Source organism: Carcharodon carcharias, chromosome 10 (genome assembly GCF_017639515.1).
Source record: "Carcharodon carcharias isolate sCarCar2 chromosome 10, sCarCar2.pri, whole genome shotgun sequence".
NCBI classification, from domain to species: Eukaryota; Metazoa; Chordata; class Chondrichthyes; order Lamniformes; family Lamnidae; genus Carcharodon; species Carcharodon carcharias.
Genome location: NC_054476.1, coordinates 88,880,444 through 88,901,460, shown reverse-complemented (window position 1 = coordinate 88,901,460; position 21,017 = coordinate 88,880,444). Strand labels below are relative to the sequence as shown.

The following is a 21,017-nucleotide window of genomic DNA, read 5'->3' as shown; positions in this document are numbered from 1 at the left end:
ACGGAGAGCTCCACACAGTGACCAAGGGGCGACACGGGGAGCTCCACACTGAGACCGAGGGGCCACACGAGGAGCTCCACACTGAGACCTAGGGGCTACACGGAGAGCTCCACACTGAGACCTAGGGGCTACACGGAGAGCTCCACACTGAGTCCGAGGGGCTACACGGAGAGCTCCACACTGAGACCGAGGGGCTACACGGAGAGCTCCACACTGAGACCGAGGGGCTACACGGAGAGCTCCACACTGAGACCGAGGGGCTACACGGAGAGCTCCACACTGAGACCGAGGGGCCACATGGAGAGCTCCACACAGTGACCAAGGGGCTACACGGAGAGCTCCACACTGAGACCTAGGGGCCACATGGAGAGCTCCACACTGAGTCCGAGGGGCTACACGGAGAGCTCCACACTGAGACCGAGGGGCTACACGGAGAGCTCCACACTGAGACCGAGGGGCTACACGGAGAGCTCCACACTGAGACCGAGGGGCTACACGGAGAGCTCCACACAGTGACCAAGGGGCCAACGGGGAGCTCCACATTGAGACCAAGGGGCGACACGGGGAGCTCCACACTGAGACCTAGGGGCCACATGGAGAGCTCCACACTGAGTCCGAGGGGCTACACGGAGAGCTCCACACTGAGACCGAGGGGCCACACGGAGAGCTCCACACTGAGACCGAGGGGCTACACGGAGAGCTCCACACTGAGACCGAGGGGCTACACGGGGAGCTCCACACTGAGACCGAGGGGCTACACGGAGAGCTCCACACTGAGTCCGAGGGGCTACACGGAGAGCTCCACACTGAGACCGAGGGGCTACACGGAGAGCTCCACACTGAGTCCGAGGGGCTACACGGAGAGCTCCACACTGAGACCGAGGGGCCACACGAGGAGCTCCACACTGAGACCGAGGGGCCACACGAGGAGCTCCACACTGAGACCGAGGGGCCACACGAGGAGCTCCACACTGAGACCGAGGGGCTACAGGGAGAGCTCCACACTGAGACATTCTCTCAGCTAATTTTAAACACCTTGCGGCCATTGATTTTTTAAAATAGAGTTCGAAGATGAAAGAGATGTCAGTTTATTTGGCATCCTCCAGGTGGGCATGGCATCACAGAGCGTCTATCCTTGGGCACCAATCAAGCATAGCCTTCCCGACCATTTCAGCTCTGACATGTTCCTGATCTTGGGGGTTGGGGGTGGGTGGTTTAGCAATAGGCGTGGGGGGACAGATGGTTTAAAAGGCATCATTGTCTGCCAGGTGTTCAGACACTCGGACTGATACTGAGGTGAGGGGGTGAAGCTAGGACCTGTTGTACATGTCAGTCAGTGTGTTCAGGCATTCCGCACTCGGTTGTTCAGCCACACCTTCCTACTCCCTATCCATGTCTCCGTCAATTGTGTTCCTACCTGGACACAGGCGATTCCTATTCCCACTGCTCCAATAATCTTCAAATGGGCCATGATAAACCCTTCTAGCTTGGTGATACAGCCTCCCTGTGAAAAAACAACTCCGTCACAAGTGCTTAGAGAGAGTGCAGAGCTTTATCAGAATAGTTCCAGGGAATAGGACTTCAGTTATTCAGAGGAACTATAGAAACTGGGGTTGGAAATCTAATAAATTGAGGAATAGCAGGAGAGTTTGGACCCATGGAGTACCCATCCTGTTCCACGTGTGAACTCCAGGCTACCTCTCTACTCCTTGATAGCCACATTGAACAGCAAGCATTGTTAGCCGCAGCAGCTCTAGCTCTGGGCTTTAGTGCTTGAGCAACAGCTGGCCTCACTGCGGTGTATCCGTGAGGTTGAGAGCTTCGTTGATAGCATGTTTACAGATATAATCACCCTGCAGCTTCAGGGTTTGTAGGCCGATAGGGAATGGGTACATGCCAGGCAAGTCAAGGAAAATCAGACAGGTAGTGCAGGAGTGTCCCAAGTATATCTCACCCTCTAACTAGTCTTCTATTCTGAACGCTGATGAGAGTGATGGTTCCTCTGAGAGTGAAGCCAGAGACAAGTTCATGGCACTATGGGTGGCTCAGCTGTACAGGGCTTTATGAGGACAACTGGAAAAGCAACAGCGATGGAAATTTGATAGTTATGGGACTGAGAGATGTTTCTGTAGCCACAGATGTGAATCCAGGATAATACATGCCTCACTGGTGCCAGGGTAAAGAATGTCACACTATGACTGCAGAGGAAGGAATGAACAGCCAGTTGTCACGTTCCACATCAGTATCAATGACTTAGTTAGAAAGGGGGATGAGGTCCCGGAGGTAGAATTTAAGGTGCTAGGAAGGAGCTGAAAGGTAGTAGCCTCTTGATTACTCTCAGTACCATCTGCTAGTCAGTTCAGACAGAGAAGGAACAGATGAATGCCTGGCTGAGAGATGGTCTAGGAGGCTTTAGATTCCTGGAACATTGGGAACAGTTCAGTGGGAGATGAGACTTATACAGGCCGAATGGGTTACACCTAGAGACAGGGTTGCGTTCATTGTGGAGTGGTTTGCTTGTGCTGCAGGGGTGGGTTTACACTAACTGGGCAGTGGGATGGGAAGCAGGAGGTAGTATCAAGCAGGAGAGGAGTATCAAGCAGGAGAGGAGTATCAAGAGCAGAAAATTGGGAGAGATATTATTTCCCACCTTGGTGCTTAGGCATGAGATGGAGTCAGAGTAAGTGGAAAAGTAACGAGGTCTAAATGAGATTTACTGTGCCTTTATATGAATGCATGGAGTGTGATAAATAAAGGTAATGTTGTTGTGGCAATATCAGACACCTGGCTTAATAAAGGCAGGACTGGGTGCTAAATATTCCTGGATACTGGGTGTTCAGGAAGGATAGGGAAAGAAACAAAGTGGGAGGGATGGCAGTATTGATTAAGGAGAGTATTCCCCCCCATAGGGGTCAAGGACAGAAACTATTTGGCTAGACCAAAGGAACAAAAAAGGTGCAATTACATTGCTAAGTGTAGCCCACAGACCTCTGACTAATCGGAAGGAAATTACAGAGGGGTGCAAGAATTATATAATGTTCACTTTAACTATCTGGAGAAAGCCTGGGATAGTAGTGTGAAGGGCAGAGAGGGATTAGAGTTTCTACAGCGTGCACAGGAGAATTTTCTACAACAGTATGTGTCCAGTGCAATGAAGCAGGAGGCACTGCTAGACCAGGTTCTTGGGGATGAGGTGGGTCAAGTAGACCAAGTGTCAGGAGGGGAACATTTAGGAGACAGTGGCACAGGTTGGCTATGGAAAAAGACAACGAGCAATCCAGATTAAGAATAATTAATTAGGGGGTGGGGGGGATGGGGGAAGCCAACTTCAATGGACCTGGCCCAGAAAAATTGCAATCAAAGATTAGTAGGCAAAACTGTGTCAGAACAATGGACTGATTTTAAAGAGGAGATAGTTTGGGTACAGTCAAGATAGATTTCATGAGGGGTACAGGTGCAACAATCGAATCCAGAGCTCCCAGGATAATGAAAAAGAGAGAGTAAGATGAAGCAGAAAAGGGATGAATATGTCAGGTGGATAATACAATGGAGAACCAGGCTGAATATAGAAGGCTCAGAGCAATGAGGAATGTCTACATGTCTAGTGGTTGTTACGCAGAAACCCCTTCCCATTACGCAGAAACCCCCCCCCCGTTACTCAAAAAACCCTCCTCCGTTACTCAGAAACCCCTCCCCGTTACTCAGACACCCCTCCCCGTTACTCAGAAACCCCTCCCCTGTTACTCAGAAACCCCTCCACTTTACTCAGAAACCCCTCCCCCGTTACTCAGAAACCCCTCCCGTTACTCAGAAACCCCTCACCGTTACTCAGAAACCCCTCCCCCGTTACTCAGAAGCCCCTCCCGGTTACGCAGAAACCCCTCCCCCATTACTCAGGAACCCCTCCCCGTTACGCAGAAACCCCTCCCCGTTACTCAGAACCACTCCACCGTTACTCAGAAACCCCTCCCTCGTTACTCAGAAACCCCTCCCCGTTACGCAGAAACCCCTCCCCGTTACACAGAACCCCTCCCCCGTTACTCAGAACCACTCCCCCGTTACTTAGAAACCCCTCCCCCGTTACTCAGAAACCCCTACCCATTGCTCAGAAACCCCTACCCGTTACTCAGAAACCCCTCCCCCGTTACGCAGAAACCCTTCCCGTTACTCAGAAACCACTCCCCCGTTACTCAGAACCCCTCCCCCGTTACTCAGAAACCCCTCCCCGTTACTCAGAAACCCCTCCCCCGTTACGCAGAAACCTCTCCCGTTACTCAGAAACCCCTCCCCCGTTACTCAGAAACCCCTCCCCCGTTACTCAGAAACCACTCCCCGTTACGCAGAAACCCCTCCCACGTTACGCAGAAGCCCCTCCCCGTTACTCAGACACCCCTCCCGGTTACTCAGACACCGCACCCCCGTTACGCAGAAACCCCTCCCCGTTACTCAGACACCCCTCCCCGTTACTCAGAAACCCCTCCCCCGTTACTCAGAAAGCCCTCCCCGTTACTCAGACACCCCTCCCCCCGTTACGCAGAAACCCCTCCCCCGTTACTCAGACACCCCTCTCCGTTAGTCAGACACCCCTCCACCGTTACGCAGAAACCCCTCCCCGTTACTCAGACACCCCTCCCCCGTTACTCAGACACCCCTCCCCGTTACTCAGACACCCCTCCCCCGTTACTCAGACACCCGTCCCCCGTTACTCAGACACCCCTCCCCGTTACTCAGAAACCCCTCCCCGTTACTGAAAAACCCCTCCCCGTTACTCAGAAACCCCTCCCCGTTACGCAGAAACCACTCCCCCGTTACGCAGACACCCCTCCCCCATTACGCAGACACCCCTCCACCGTTACGCAGAAAACCCCTTCCCCGTTACTCAGAAACCGCTCCCCGTTATGCAGAAACCCCTCCCCCGTTACTCAGAAACCCCTCCCCGTTACTCAGACACCCCTCCCCGTTACACAGAACCCCTCCCCCGTTACTCAGAACCACTCCCCCGTTACTTAGAAACCCCTCCCCCGTTACTCAGAAACCCCTACCCATTGCTCAGAAACCCCTACCCGTTACTCAGAAACCCCTCCCCCGTTACGCAGAAACCCTTCCCGTTACTCAGAAACCACTCCCCCGTTACTCAGAACCCCTCCCCCGTTACTCAGAAACCCCTCCCCGTTACTCAGAAACCCCTCCCCCGTTACGCAGAAACCTCTCCCGTTACTCAGAAACCCCTCCCCCGTTACTCAGAAACCCCTCCCCCGTTACTCAGAAACCACTCCCCGTTACGCAGAAACCCCTCCCACGTTACGCAGAAGCCCCTCCCCGTTACTCAGACACCCCTCCCGGTTACTCAGACACCGCACCCCCGTTACGCAGAAACCCCTCCCCGTTACTCAGACACCCCTCCCCGTTACTCAGAAACCCCTCCCCCGTTACTCAGAAAGCCCTCCCCGTTACTCAGACACCCCTCCCCCGTTACGCAGAAACCCCTCCCCCGTTACTCAGACACCCCTCTCCGTTAGTCAGACACCCCTCCACCGTTACGCAGAAACCCCTCCCCGTTACTCAGACACCCCTCCCCCCGTTACTCAGACACCCCTCCCCGTTACTCAGACACCCCTCCCCCGTTACTCAGGACACCCGTCCCCCGTTACTCAGACACCCCTCCCCGTTACTCAGAAACCCCTCCCCGTTACTGAAAAACCCCTCCCCGTTACTCAGAAACCCCTCCCCGTTACGCAGAAACCACTCCCCCGTTACGCAGGACACCCCTCCCCCATTACGCAGACACCCCTCCACCGTTACGCAGAAACCCCTTCCCCGTTACTCAGAAACGCTCCCCGTTATGCAGAAACCCCTCCCCCGTTACTCAGAAACCCCTCCCCGTTACTCAGACACCCCTCCCCGTTACTCAGACACCCCTCCCCGTTACGCAGAAACCACTCCCCCCGTTACGCAGACACCCCTCCCCCGTTACGCAGACACCCCTCCACCGTTACGCAGAAACCCCTCCCCCGTTACTCAGAAACCCCTCCCCGTTACTCAGACACCCCTCCCCCGTTACACAGACACCCCTCCCCGTTACTCAGAACCCCTCACCCGTTACTCAGAAACCCTTCCCCGTTACTCAGAAACCCCTCCCCCGTGACTCAGAAACCCCTCCCCGTTACTCAGAAACCCCTCCCCCGTTACGCAGAAACCCCTCCCGTTAATCAGAAAACCCTCCCCGTTACTCAGAAACCCCTCCCCCGTTACTCAGAAACCCCTCCCCGTAACTCAGAAACCCCTCCCCGTTACTCAGAAACCCCTCCCCGTTACGCAGAAACCCCTCCCCGTTACTCAGAATCCCCTCCCCCGTTACTCAGAAACCCCTCCCCCGTTCCTCAGAAACCCCTCCCCCGTTACTCAGAAACCCCTCCCCATTACGCAGAAACCCCTCCCACGTTACGCAGAAACCCCTCCCACGTTACGCAGAAACCCCTCCCCCGTTACTCAGACACACCTCCCCGTTACGCAGAAACCCCTCCCCGTTACGCAGAAACCCCTCCCCGTTACTCAGACACCCCTCCCCCGGTACTCAGACACCCCTCCCCCGTTACGCAGAAACCCCTCCCCGTTACTCAGACACCCCTCCCCGTTACTCAGACACCCCTCCCCCGTTACGCAGAAACCCCTCCCCCGTTACTCAGACACCCCTCTCCGTTAGTCAGACACCCCTCCACCGTTACGCAGAAACCCCTCCCCGTTACTCAGACACCCCTCCCCCGTTACTCAGACACCCCTCCCCGTTACTCAGACACCCCTCCCCCGTTACTCAGACACCCGTCCCCCGTTACTCAGACACCCCTCCCCGTTACTCAGAAACCCCTCCCCGTTACTGAAAAACCCCTCCCCGTTACTCAGAAACCCCTCCCCGTTACGCAGAAACCACTCCCCCGTGACGCAGACACCCCTCCCCCATTACGCAGACACCCCTCCACCGTTACGCAGAAACCCCTTCCCCGTTACTCAGAAACCGCTCCCCGTTATGCAGAAACCCCTCCCCCCGTTACTCAGAAACCCCTCCCCGTTACTCAGACACCCCTCCCCGTTACTCAGACACCCTCCCCGTTACGCAGAAACCACTCCCCCGTTACGCAGACACCCCTCCCCCCGTTACGCAGACACCCCTCCACCGTTACGCAGAAACCCCTCCCCCGTTACTCAGAAACCCCTCCCCGTTACTCAGACACCCCTCCCCCGTTACACAGACACCCCTCCCCGTTACTCAGAACCCCTCACCCGTTACTCAGAAACCCTTCCCGTTACTCAGAAACCCCTCCCCCGTGACTCAGAAACCCCTCCCCGTTACTCAGAAACCCCTCCCCCGTTACGCAGAAACCCTCCCGTTAATCAGAAAACCCTCCCCGTTACTCAGAAACCCCTCCCCCGTTACTCAGAAACCCCTCCCCCGTAACACAGAAACCCCTCCCCGTTACTCAGAAAACCCCTCCCCGTTACGCAGAAACCCCTCCCCGTTACTCAGAATCCCCTCCCCCGTTACTCAGAAACCCCTCCCCCGTTCCTCAGAAACCCCTCCCCCGTTACTCAGAAACCCCTCCCCATTACGCAGAAACCCCTCCCACGTTACGCAGAAACCCCTCCCACGTTACGCAGAAACCCCTCCCCCGTTACTCAGACACACCTCCCCGTTACGCAGAAACCCCTCCCCGTACGCAGAAACCCCTCCCCGTTACTCAGACACCCCTCCCCCGGTACTCAGACACCCCTCCCCCGTTACGCAGAAACCCCTCCCCGTTACTCAGACACCCTCCCCGTTACTCAGACACCCCTCCACCGTTACTCAGACACCCCTCCCCGTTACTCAGAAACCCCTCCCCGTTACTCAGAAACCCCTCCCCGTTACTCAGAAACCCCTCCCCGTTACTCAGAAACCCCTCCCCGTTACGCAGAAACCCTCCCCCGTTACGCAGAAACCCTCCCCGTTACTCAGACACCCCTCCCCGTTACTCAGACACCCCTCCCCATTACGCAGAAACCCCTCCCCGTTACTCAGAAAGCCCTCCCCCGTTACTCAGAAAGCCCTCCCCGTTACTCAGACACCCCTCCCCCATTACACAAACACCCCTCCCCCGTTACTCAGACACCCCTCCCCGTTACTCAGAAACCCCTCCCCGTTACTCAGAAACCCCTCCCCGTTACGCAGAAACCACTCCCCCGTTACTCAGAAACCCCTCCCCGTTACGCAGAAACCACTCCCCCGTTACGCAGACACCCCTCCCCCCGTTACGCAGACACCCCTCCCCGTTACGCAGAAACCCCTCCCCGTTACTCAGAAACCCCTCCCCGTTACTCAGAAACCCCTCCCCTGTTACTCAGAAACCCCTCCACTTTACTCAGAAACCCCTCCCCCGTTACTCAGAAACCCCTCCCGTTACTCAGAAACCCCTCACCGTTACTCAGAAACCCCTCCCCCGTTACTCAGAAGCCCCTCCCGGTTACGCAGAAACCCCTCCCCCATTACTCAGGAACCCCTCCCCGTTACGCAGAAACCCCTCCCCGTTACTCAGAACCACTCCACCGTTACTCAGAAACCCCTCCCTCGTTACTCAGAAACCCCTCCCGTTACGCAGAAACCCCTCCCCGTTACACAGAACCCCTCCCCCGTTACTCAGAACCACTCCCCCGTTACTTAGAAACCCCTCCCCCGTTACTCAGAAACCCCTACCCATTGCTCAGAAACCCCTACCCGTTACTCAGAAACCCTCCCCCCGTTACGCAGAAACCCTTCCCGTTACTCAGAAACCACTCCCCCGTTACTCAGAACCCCTCCCCCGTTACTCAGAAACCCCTCCCCGTTACTCAGAAACCCCTCCCCCGTTACGCAGAAACCTCTCCCGTTACTCAGAAACCCCTCCCCCGTTACTCAGAAACCCCTCCCCCGTTACTCAGAAACCACTCCCCGTACGCAGAAACCCCTCCCACGTTACGCAGAAGCCCTCCCCGTTACTCAGACACCCCTCCCGGTTACTCAGACACCGCACCCCCGTTACGCAGAAACCCCTCCCCGTTACTCAGACACCCCTCCCCGTTACTCAGAAACCCCTCCCCCCGTTACTCAGAAAGCCCTCCCCGTTACTCAGACACCCCTCCCCCGTTACGCAGAAACCCCTCCCCCGTTACTCAGACACCCCTCTCCGTTAGTCAGACACCCCTCCCACCGTACGCAGAAACCCCTCCCCGTTACTCAGACACCCCTCCCCGTTACTCAGACACCCCTCCCCGTTACTCAGACACCCCTCCCCCGTTACTCAGACACCCGTCCCCCGTTACTCAGACACCCCTCCCCGTTACTCAGAAACCCCTCCCCGTTACTGAAAAACCCCTCCCCGTTACTCAGAAACCCCTCCCCGTTACGCAGAAACCACTCCCCCGTTAACGCAGACACCCCTCCCCCATTACGCAGACACCCCTCCACCGTTACGCAGAAACCCCTTCCCCGTTACTCAGAAACCGCTCCCCGTTATGCAGAAACCCCTCCCCCGTTACTCAGAAACCCCTCCCCGTTACTCAGACACCCCTCCCCGTTACACAGAACCCCTCCCCCGTTACTCAGAACCACTCCCCCGTTACTTAGAAACCCCTCCCCCGTTACTCAGAAACCCCTACCCATTGCTCAGAAACCCCTACCCGTTACTCAGAAACCCCTCCCCCGTTACGCAGAAACCCTTCCCGTTACTCAGAAACCACTCCCCCGTTACTCAGAACCCCTCCCCCGTTACTCAGAAACCCCTCCCCGTTACTCAGAAACCCTCCCCCGTTACGCAGAAACCTCTCCCGTTACTCAGAAACCCCTCCCCCGTTACTCAGAAACCCCTCCCCCGTACTCAGAAACCACTCCCCGTTACGCAGAAACCCCTCCCACGTTACGCAGAAGCCCCTCCCCGTTACTCAGACACCCCTCCCGGTTACTCAGACACCGCACCCCCGTTACGCAGAAACCCCTCCCCGTTACTCAGACACCCCCTCCCCGTTACTCAGAAACCCCTCCCCGTTACTCAGAAAGCCCTCCCCGTTACTCAGACACCCCTCCCCCGTTACGCAGAAACCCCTCCCCCGTTACTCAGACACCCCTCTCCGTTAGTCAGACACCCCTCCACCGTTACGCAGAAACCCCTCCCCGTTACTCAGACACCCCTCCCCCGTTACTCAGACACCCCTCCCCGTTACTCAGACACCCCTCCCCCGTTACTCAGACACCCCTCCCCCGTTACTCAGACACCCCTCCCCGTTACTCAGAAACCCCTCCCCGTTACTGAAAAACCCCTCCCCGTTACTCAGAAACCCCTCCCCGTTACGCAGAAACCACTCCCCCGTTACGCAGACACCCCTCCCCCATTACGCAGACACCCCTCCACCGTTACGCAGAAACCCCTTCCCCGTTACTCAGAAACCGCTCCCCGTTATGCAGAAACCCCTCCCCCGTTACTCAGAAACCCCTCCCCGTTACTCAGACACCCCTCCCCGTTACTCAGACACCCCTCCCCGTTACGCAGAAACCACTCCCCCGTTACGCAGACACCCCTCCCCCGTTACGCAGACACCCCTCCACCGTTACGCAGAAACCCCTCCCCCGTTACTCAGAAACCCCTCCCCGTTACTCAGACACCCCTCCCCGTTACTCAGAACCCCTCACCCGTTACTCAGAAACCCTTCCCCGTTACTCAGAAACCCCTCCCCCGTGACTCAGAAACCCCTCCCCGTTACTCAGAAACCCCTCCCCGTTACGCAGAAACCCCTCCCGTTAATCAGAAAACCCTCCCCGTACTCAGAAACCCCTCCCCCGTTACTCAGAAAACCCCTCCCCGTAACTCAGAAACCCCTCCCCGTTACTCAGAAACCCCTCCCCGTTACGCAGAAACCCCTCCCCGTTACTCAGAATCCCCTCCCCCGTTACTCAGAAACCCCTCCCCCGTTCCTCAGAAACCCCTCCCCCGTTACTCAGAAACCCTCCCCATTACGCAGAAACCCCTCCCACGTTACGCAGAAACCCCTCCCACGTTACGCAGAAACCCCTCCCCCGTTACTCAGACACACCTCCCCGTTACGCAGAAACCCCTCCCCGTTACGCAGAAACCCCTCCCCGTTACTCAGACACCCCTCCCCCGGTACTCAGACACCCCTCCCCCGTTACGCAGAAACCCCTCCCCGTTACTCAGACACCCCTCCCCGTTACTCAGACACCCCTCCACCGTTACTCAGACACCCCTCCCCGTTACTCAGAAACCCCTCCCCGTTACTCAGAAACCCCTCCCCGTTACTCAGAAACCCCTCCCCGTTACTCAGAAACCCCTCCCCGTTACGCAGAAACCCTCCCCCGTTACGCAGAAACCCTCCCCGTTACTCAGACACCCCTCCCCGTTACTCAGACACCCCTCCCCATTACGCAGAAACCCCTCCCCGTTACTCAGAAAGCCCTCCCCCGTTACTCAGAAAGCCCTCCCCGTTACTCAGACACCCCTCCCCCATTACACAAACACCCCTCCCCCGTTACTCAGACACCCCTCCCCGTTACTCAGAAAGCCCTCCCCGTTACTCAGAAACCCCTCCCCGTTACGCAGAAACCACTCCCCCGTTACTCAGAAACCCCTCCCCGTTACGCAGAAACCACTCCCCCGTTACGCAGACACCCCTCCCCCGTTACGCAGACACCCCTCCCCCGTTACGCAGAAACCCCTCCCCGTTACTCAGAAACCCCTCCCCGTTACTCAGACACCCCTCCCCCGTTACACAGACACCCCTCCCCGTTACTCAGAAACCCCACCCCGTTACTCAGAAACCCCTCCCCCTTGACTCAGAAACCCCTCCCCGTTACTCAGAAACCCCTCCCCCGTTACGCAGAAACCCCTCCCGTTACTCAGAAAACCCTCCCCGTTACTCAGAAACCCCTCCACCGTTACTCAGAAACCCCTCCCCGTTACGCAGAAACCACTCCCCCGTTACTCAGAAACCCTCCCCCGTTACTCAGAAACCAATCCCCGTTACTCAGAAACCCCTCCCCGTGACTCAGAAACCCCTCCCCCGTTACGCAGAAACCCCTCCCGTTACTCAGAAACCCCTCCCCTGTTACTCGGAAACCCCTCCCCCGTTACTCGGAAACCCCTCCCCCGTTACTCGGAAACCCCTCCCCGTTACGCAGAAACCCCTCCCACGTTACGCAGAAACCCCTCCCCCGTTACTCAGACACACCTCCCCGTTACGCAGAAACCCCTCCCCGTTACGCAGAAACCCCTCCCCGTTACTCAGACACCCCTCCCCCGTTACTCAGACACCCCTCCCCCGTTACGCAGAAACCCTTCCCCGTTACACAGACACCCCTCCCCGTTACTCAGACACCCCTCCACCGTTACTCAGACACCCCTCCCCGTTACTCAGACACCCCTCCCCGTTACTCAGAAACCCCACCCCGTTACGCAGAAACCCCTCCCGTTACTCAGAAACCCCTCCCCCGTTACTCAGACACCCCTCCCCGTTACTCAGAAACCCCTCCCCCGTTACTCAGAAACACCTCCCCGTTACTCAGAAACCCCTCCCCGTTACTCAGACACCCCTCCCCGTTACGCAGAAACCCCTCCCCGTTACTCAGAACCCCTCCCCCGTTACTCAGAAACCCCTCCCCGTTACTCAGACACCCCTCCCCGTTACACAGAAACCCCTCCCCGTTACGCAGAAACCCCTCCCCCGTTACTCAGAAAGCCCTCCCCGTTACTCAGACACCCCTCCCCGTTACTCAGAAACCCCTCCCCCGTTACTCAGAAAGCCCTCCCCGTTACTCAGACACCCCTCCCCCGTTACGCAGAAACCCCTCCCCCGTTACTCAGACACCCCTCTCCGTTAGTCAGACACCCCTCCACCGTTACGCAGAAACCCCTCCCCGTTACTCAGACACCCTCCCTCGTTACTCAGACACCCCTCCCCGTTACTCAGACACCCCTCCCCCGTTACTCAGACACCCCTCCCCCGTTACTCAGACACCCCTCCCCGTTACTCAGAAACCCCTCCCCGTTACTCAGAAACCCCTCCCCGTTACTGAAAAACCCCTCCCCGTTACTCAGAAACCCCTCCCCGTTACGCAGAAACCACTCCCCCGTTACGCAGACACCCCTCCCCCATTACGCAGACACCCCTCCACCGTTACGCAGAAACCCCTTCCCCGTTACTCAGAAACCGCTCCCCGTTATGCAGAAACCCCTCCCCCGTTACTCAGAAACCCCTCCCCGTTACTCAGACACCCCTCCCCGTTACTCAGACACCCCTCCCCGTTACGCAGAAACCACTCCACCGTTACGCAGACACCCCTCCCCCGTTACGCAGACACCCCTCCACCGTTACGCAGAAACCCCTCCCCCGTTACTCAGAAACCCCTCCCCGTTACTCAGACACCCCTCCCCCGTTACACAGACACCCCTCCCCGTTACTCAGAACCCCTCACCCGTTACTCAGAAACCCTTCCCCGTTACTCAGAAACCCTCCCCCGTGACTCAGAAACCCCTCCCCGTTACTCAGAAACCCCTCCCCCGTTACGCAGAAACCCCTCCCGTTAATCAGAAAACCCTCCCCGTTACTCAGAAACCCCTCCCCCGTTACTCAGAAACCCCTCCCCGTTACTCAGAAACCCCTCCCCGTTACTCAGAAACCCCTCCCCGTTACGCAGAAACCCCTCCCCGTTACTCAGAATCCCCTCCCCCGTTACTCAGAAATCCCTCCCCCGTTCCTCAGAAACCCCTCCCCCGTTACTCAGAAACCCCTCCCCATTACGCAGAAACCCCTCCCACGTTACGCAGAAACCCCTCCCCCATTACTCAGACACACCTCCCCGTTACGCAGAAACCCTCCCCGTTACGCAGAAACCCCTCCCCGTTACTCAGACACCCCTCCCCCAGTACTCAGACACCCCTCCCCCGTTACGCAGAAACCCCTCCCCGTTACTCAGACACCCCTCCCCGTTACTCAGACACCCCTCCACCGTTACTCAGACACCCCTCCCGTTACTCAGAAACCCCTCCCCGTTACTCAGAAACCCCTCCCCGTTACTCAGAAACCCCTCCCCGTTACTCAGAAACCCCTCCCCATTACTCAAAAACCCCTCCCCCGTTACGCAGAAACCCTCCCCGTTACTCAGACACCCCTCCCCGTTACTCAGACACCCCTCCCCATTACGCAGAAACCCCTCCCCGTTACTCAGAACCCCTCCCCCGTTACTCAGAACCCCTCCCCCGTTACGCAGAAACCCCTCCCCGTTACTCAGACAACCCCTCCCCGTTAGTCAGACACCCCTCCATCGTTACGCAGAAACCCCTCCCCGTTACTCAGACACCCCGCCCCATTACTCAGAAAACCCTCCCCCATTATGCAGAAACCCCTCCCCGTTACTCAGACACCCCTCCCCGTTACTCAGACATCCATCCCCCGTTAATCAGACACCCCTCCACCGTTACTCAGACACCCCTCCCCGTTACTCAGACAGCCCTCCCCGTTACTCAGACACCCCTCCCTGTTACTCAGAAACCCCTCCCCCGTTACTGAGAAACCCCTCCCCGTTACTCAGAAACCCCTCCCCGTTACGCAGAAACCAATCCCCCGTTACGCAGACACCCCTCCCCCGTTACGCAGACACCCCTCCACCGTTACGCAGAAACCCCTCCCCCGTTACTCAGAAACCGCTCCCCGTTATGCAGAAACCCCTCCCCGTTATGCAGAAACCCCTCCCCCGTTACTCAGAAACCCCTCCCCGTTACTCAGACACCCCTCCCCGTTACTCAGAACCCCTCACCCGTTACTCAGAAACCCCTCGTCCGTTACTGAGAAACCCCAACCCGTTACTCAGAAACCCCTCCCCCGTTACGCAGAAGCCCCTCCCGTTACTCAGAAAACCCTCCCCGTTACTCAGACACCCCTCCCCGTTACTCAGAACCCCTCCCCCGTTACTCAGACACCCCTCCCCAGTATACGCAGAAACCCCTCCCCCGTTACTCAGACACCCCTCCCCCGTTACTCAGACACCCCTCCCCCGTTACTCAGACACCCCTCCCCGTTACTCAGAAACCCCTCCCCCGTTACTCAGAAACCCCTCCCCGTTACTCAGAAACCCCTCCCCGTTACTCAGAAACCCCTCCGCCGTTACGCAGAAACCCTCCCCGTTACTCAGACACCCCTCCCCGTTACGTAGAAACCCCTCCCCGTTACTCAGAACCCCTCCCCCGTTACTCAGAAACCCCTCCCCGTTACTCAGAAACCCCTCCCCGTTACTCAGAAAGCCCTCCCCCGTTACTCAGAAAGCCCTCCCCGTTACTCAGACACCCCTCCCCCGTTACTCAGAAACCCCTCCCCGTTACTCACACACCCCTCCCCCGTTACTCAGACACCCCTCCCCGTTACTCAGAATCCCCTCCCCCGTTACTCAGAAACCCCTCCCCGTTACTCAGAAACCCCTCCCCCGTTACTCAGAAGCCCTCCCCGTTACTCAGAAACCCCTCCCCGTTACTCTGAAACCCCTCCCCGTTACGCAGAAACACCTCCCCGTTACTCAGAAACCCCTCCCCCGTTACTCAGAAAGCCCTCCCCGTTACTCAGACACCCCTCCCCCTTACTCAGAAACCCCTCCCCCGTTACTCAGACACCCCTCCCCGTTACGCAGAAACCCCTCCACGTTAATCAGAAACCCCTCCCCGTTACTCAGAAACCCCTCCCCCGTTACTCAGACACCCCACCCCCGTTACTCAGACACCCCTCCCCCGTTTCTCAGACACCCCTCCCCGTTACTCAGAAACCCCTCCCCCGTTACTCAGAAACCCCTCCCCGTTACTCAGACACCCCTCCCCGTTACTCAGAAACCCATCCCCGTTACTCAGACACCCCTCCCCGTTACTCCGAAACCCCTCCCCGTTACTCAGAAACCCCTCCCCCGTTACGCAGAAACCCTCCCCGTTACTCAGACACACCTCCCCCGTTACTCAGAAACCCCTCCCCGTTACTCAGAAACCCCTCCCCCGTTACTCAGACACCCCTCCCCCGTTACTCAGACACCCCTCCCCCGTTACTCAGACACCCCTCCCCCGTTATGAAGAAACCCCTCCCCCGTTACGCAGAAACCCCTCCCCGTTACTCAGGCACCCCTCCCCCGTTACTCAGACACCCCTCCCCGTTATTCAGACACCCCTCCCCCGTTACGCAGAAACCCTCCCTGTTACTCAGACACTCCTCCCCGTTACGCAGAAAGCCCTCCCCGTTACTCAGAAACCCCTCCCCGTTACTCAGAAACCCCTCCCCGTTACTCAGAAACCCCTCCCCGTTACGCAGAAACCCCTCCTCGTTACTCAGAAACCCCTCCCCCGTTACTCAGAAAGCCCTCCCCGTTACTCAGACACCCTCCCCGTTACTCAGACACCCCTCCCCCGTTACTCAGAAAGTCCTCCCCGTTACTCAGACACCCCTCCGCCGTTACGCAGAAACCCCTCCCCCGTTAATCAGACACCCCTCCCCCGTTACGCAGAAACCCCTCCCCGTTACTCAGACACCCCTCCCCCGTTACTCAGACACCCCTCACCCGTTACTCAGACACCACTCCCCGTTACTCAGAAACCCCTCCCCCGTTACTCAGAAACCCCTCCCCGTTACTCAGAAACCCCTCCCCGTTACTCAGAAACCACTACCCGTTACGCAGAAACCCTTCCCCGTTACTCAGAAACCCCTCCCCGTTACTCAGAAAGCCCTCCCCGTTACTCAGACACCCCTCCCTGTTACTCAGAAACCCCTCCCCCGTTACTCAGAAAGCCCTCCATGTTACACAGACACCCCTCCCCCGTTACGCACAAACCCTCCCCCGTTACGCAGAAACCCCTCCCCCGTTACGCAGAAACCCCTCCCCGTTACTCAGACACCCCTCCCCCGTTACTCAGACACCCCTCCCCCGTTACTCAGACACCCCTCTCCCGTTACTCAGACACCACTCCCACGTTACGCAGAAACCCCTTCCACGTTACGCAGAAACCCCTCCCCGTTACTCAGACACTCCTCCCCGTTACTCAGACACCCCTCCCCAGTTACTCAGACACCCCTCCCCGTTACTCAGACACCCCTCCCCGTTACTCAGACACCCCTCCCCGTTACTCAAAAACCCCTCCCCATTACTCAGAAACCCCTCCCCGTTACTCAGAAACTGCTACCCGTTACTCAGAAACCCATCCCCGTTACTCAGAAACCCCTCCCCCGTTACTCAGAAACCCCTCCCCATTACTCAGAAACCCCTCCCCGTTACGCAGAAACCCCTCCCCTTTACTCAGAAACCCCTCCCCTGTTACGAAGAAAGCCCACCCCGTTACTCAGACACCCCTCCCCCGTTACTCAGAAAGCCCTCCCCGTTACTCAGACACCCTTCCCCCGTTACGCAGACACCCCTCCCCGTTACGCAGAAACCCCTCCACGTTAATCAGAAACCCCTCCCCGTTACACAGAAACCCCTCCCCCGTTACTCAGACACCCCTCCCCGTTACTCAGACACCCCTCCCCTGTTACTCAGAAACCCATCCCCCGTTACTCAGCCACCCCACCCCGTAACTCAGAAACCCCTCCCCGTTACTCAAAAACCCCTCCCCCGTTACGCAGAAACCCTCCCCGTTACTCAGACACCCCTCCCCGTTACTCAGACACCCCTCCCCATTACGCAGAAACCCCTCCCCGTTACTCAGAACCCCTCCCCCGTTACTCAGAACCCCTCCCCCGTTACGCAGAAACCCCTCCCCGTTACTCAGACACCCCTCCCCGTTAGTCAGACACCCCTCCATCGTTACGCAGAAACCCCTCCCCGTTACTCAGACACCCCGCCCCATTACTCAGAAAACCCTCCCCCATTATGCAGAAACCCCTCCCCGTTACTCAGACACCCCTCCCCGTTACTCAGACATCCATCCCCCGTTAATCAGACACCCCTCCACCGTTACTCAGACACCCCTCCCCGTTACTCAGACAGCCCTCCCCGTTACTCAGACACCCCTCCCTGTTACTCAGAAACCCCTCCCCCGTTACTGAGAAACCCCTCCCCGTTACTCAGAAACCCCTCCCCGTTACGCAGAAACCAATCCCCCGTTACGCAGACACCCCTCCCCCGTTACGCAGACACCCCTCCACCGTTACGCAGAAACCCCTCCCCCGTTACTCAGAAACCGCTCCCCGTTATGCAGAAACCCCTCCCCGTTATGCAGAAACCCCTCCCCCGTTACTCAGAAACCCCTCCCCGTTACTCAGACACCCCTCCCCGTTACTCAGAACCCCTCACCCGTTACTCAGAAACCCCTCGTCCGTTACTGAGAAACCCCAACCCGTTACTCAGAAACCCCTCCCCCGTTACGCAGAAGCCCCTCCCGTTACTCAGAAAACCCTCCCCGTTACTCAGACACCCCTCCCCGTTACTCAGAACCCCTCCCCCGTTACTCAGACACCCCTCCCCAGTATACGCAGAAACCCCTCCCCCGTTACTCAGACACCCCTCCCCCGTTACTCAGACACCCCTCCCCCGTTACTCAGACACCCCTCCCCGTTACTCAGAAACCCCTCCCCCGTTACTCAGAAACCCCTCCCCGTTACTCAGAAACCCCTCCCCGTTACTCAGAAACCCCTCCGCCGTTACGCAGAAACCCTCCCCGTTACTCAGACACCCCTCCCCGTTACGTAGAAACCCCTCCCCGTTACTCAGAACCCCTCCCCCGTTACTCAGAAACCCCTCCCCGTTACTCAGAAACCCCTCCCCGTTACTCAGAAAGCCCTCCCCCGTTACTCAGAAAGCCCTCCCCGTTACTCAGACACCCCTCCCCCGTTACTCAGAAACCCCTCCCCGTTACTCACACACCCCTCCCCCGTTACTCAGACACCCCTCCCCGTTACTCAGAATCCCCTCCCCCGTTACTCAGAAACCCCTCCCCGTTACTCAGAAACCCCTCCCCCGTTACTCAGAAGCCCTCCCCGTTACTCAGAAACCCCTCCCCGTTACTCTGAAACCCCTCCCCGTTACGCAGAAACACCTCCCCGTTACTCAGAAACCCCTCCCCCTGTTACTCAGAAAGCCCTCCCCGTTACTCAGACACCCCTCCCCCTTACTCAGAAACCCCTCCCCCGTTACTCAGACACCCCTCCCCGTTACGCAGAAACCCCTCCACGTTAATCAGAAACCCCTCCCCGTTACTCAGAAACCCCTCCCCCGTTACTCAGACACCCCACCCCCGTTACTCAGACACCCCTCCCCCGTTTCTCAGACACCCCTCCCCGTTACTCAGAAACCCCTCCCCCGTTACTCAGAAACCCCTCCCCGTTACTCAGACACCCCTCCCCGTTACTCAGAAACCCATCCCCGTTACTCAGACACCCCTCCCCGTTACTCCGAAACCCCTCCCCGTTACTCAGAAACCCCTCCCCCGTTACGCAGAAACCCTCCCCGTTACTCAGACACCCCTCCCCCGTTACTCAGAAACCCCTCCCCGTTACTCAGAAACCCCTCCCCCGTTACTCAGACACCCCTCCCCCGTTACTCAGACACCCCTCCCCCGTTACTCAGACACCCCTCCCCCGTTATGAAGAAACCCCTCCCCCGTTACGCAGAAACCCCTCCCCGTTACTCAGGCACCCCTCCCCCGTTACTCAGACACCCCTCCCCATTATTCAGACACCCCTCCCCCGTTACGCAGAAACCCTCCCTGTTACTCAGACACTCCTCCCCGTTACGCAGAAAGCCCTCCCCGTTACTCAGAAACCCCTCCCCGTTACTCAGAAACCCCTCCCCGTTACTCAGAAACCCCTCCCCGTTACGCAGAAACCCCTCCTCGTTACTCAGAAACCCCTCCCCCGTTACTCAGAAAGCCCTCCCCGTTACTCAGACACCCTCCCCGTTACTCAGACACCCCTCCCCCGTTACTCAGAAAGTCCTCCCCGTTACTCAGACACCCCTCCGCCGTTACGCAGAAACCCCTCCCCCGTTAATCAGACACCCCTCCCCCGTTACGCAGAAACCCCTCCCCGTTACTCAGACACCCCTCCCCCGTTACTCAGACACCCCTCACCCGTTACTCAGACACCACTCCCCGTTACTCAGAAACCCCTCCCCCGTTACTCAGAAACCCCTCCCCGTTACTCAGAAACCCCTCCCCGTTACTCAGAAACCACTACCCGTTACGCAGAAACCCTTCCCCGTTACTCAGAAACCCCTCCCCGTTACTCAGAAAGCCCTCCCCGTTACTCAGACACCCCTCCCTGTTACTCAGAAACCCCTCCCCCGTTACTCAGAAAGCCCTCCATGTTACTCAGACACGCCTCCCCCGTTACGCAGAAACCCCTCCCCCGTTACTCAGACACCCCTCCCCGTTACTCAGACACCCCTCCCCGTTACACAGACACCCCTCCCCCGTTACGCACAAACCCTCCCCCGTTACGCAGAAACCCCTCCCCCGTTACGCAGAAACCCCTCCCCGTTACTCAGACACCCCTCCCCCGTTACTCAGACACCCCTCCCCCGTTACTCAGACACCCCTCTCCCGTTACTCAGACACCACTCCCACGTTACGCAGAAACCCCTCCCACGTTACGCAGAAACCCCTCCCCGTTACTCAGACACTCCTCCCCGTTACTCAGACACCCCTCCACAGTTACTCAGACACCCCTCCCCGTTACTCAGACACCCCTCCCCGTTACTCAGACACCCCTCCCCGTTACTCAAAAACCCCTCCCCATTACTCAGAAACCCCTCCCCGTTACTCAGAAACTGCTACCCGTTACTCAGAAACCCATCCCCGTTACTCAGAAACCCCTCCCCCGTTACTCAGAAACCCCTCCCCATTACTCAGAAACCCCTCCCCGTTACGCAGAAACCCCTCCCCTTTACTCAGAAACCCCTCCCCTGTTACGAAGAAAGCCCACCCCGTTACTCAGACACCCCTCCCCCGTTACTCAGAAAGCCCTCCCCGTTACTCAGACAC

General features: G+C 57.9%; 1 protein-coding gene across 1 annotated transcript in view; it reads right to left on the bottom strand.

The window, feature by feature from the left end:
• Positions 1 to 1,308: 1,308 nt before the first annotated feature.
• The window catches only part of LOC121283615 (CD151 antigen-like), a 472,005-nt gene continuing 452,296 nt past the window's right edge, over positions 1,309 to 21,017 (bottom strand). The window contains exon 7 of the mRNA XM_041198387.1: positions 1,309 to 1,504. Coding sequence (XP_041054321.1) covers positions 1,343 to 1,504 — 162 coding nt within the window. The 3' untranslated portion in view covers positions 1,309 to 1,342. The remainder of the gene's footprint in view (positions 1,505 to 21,017) is intronic.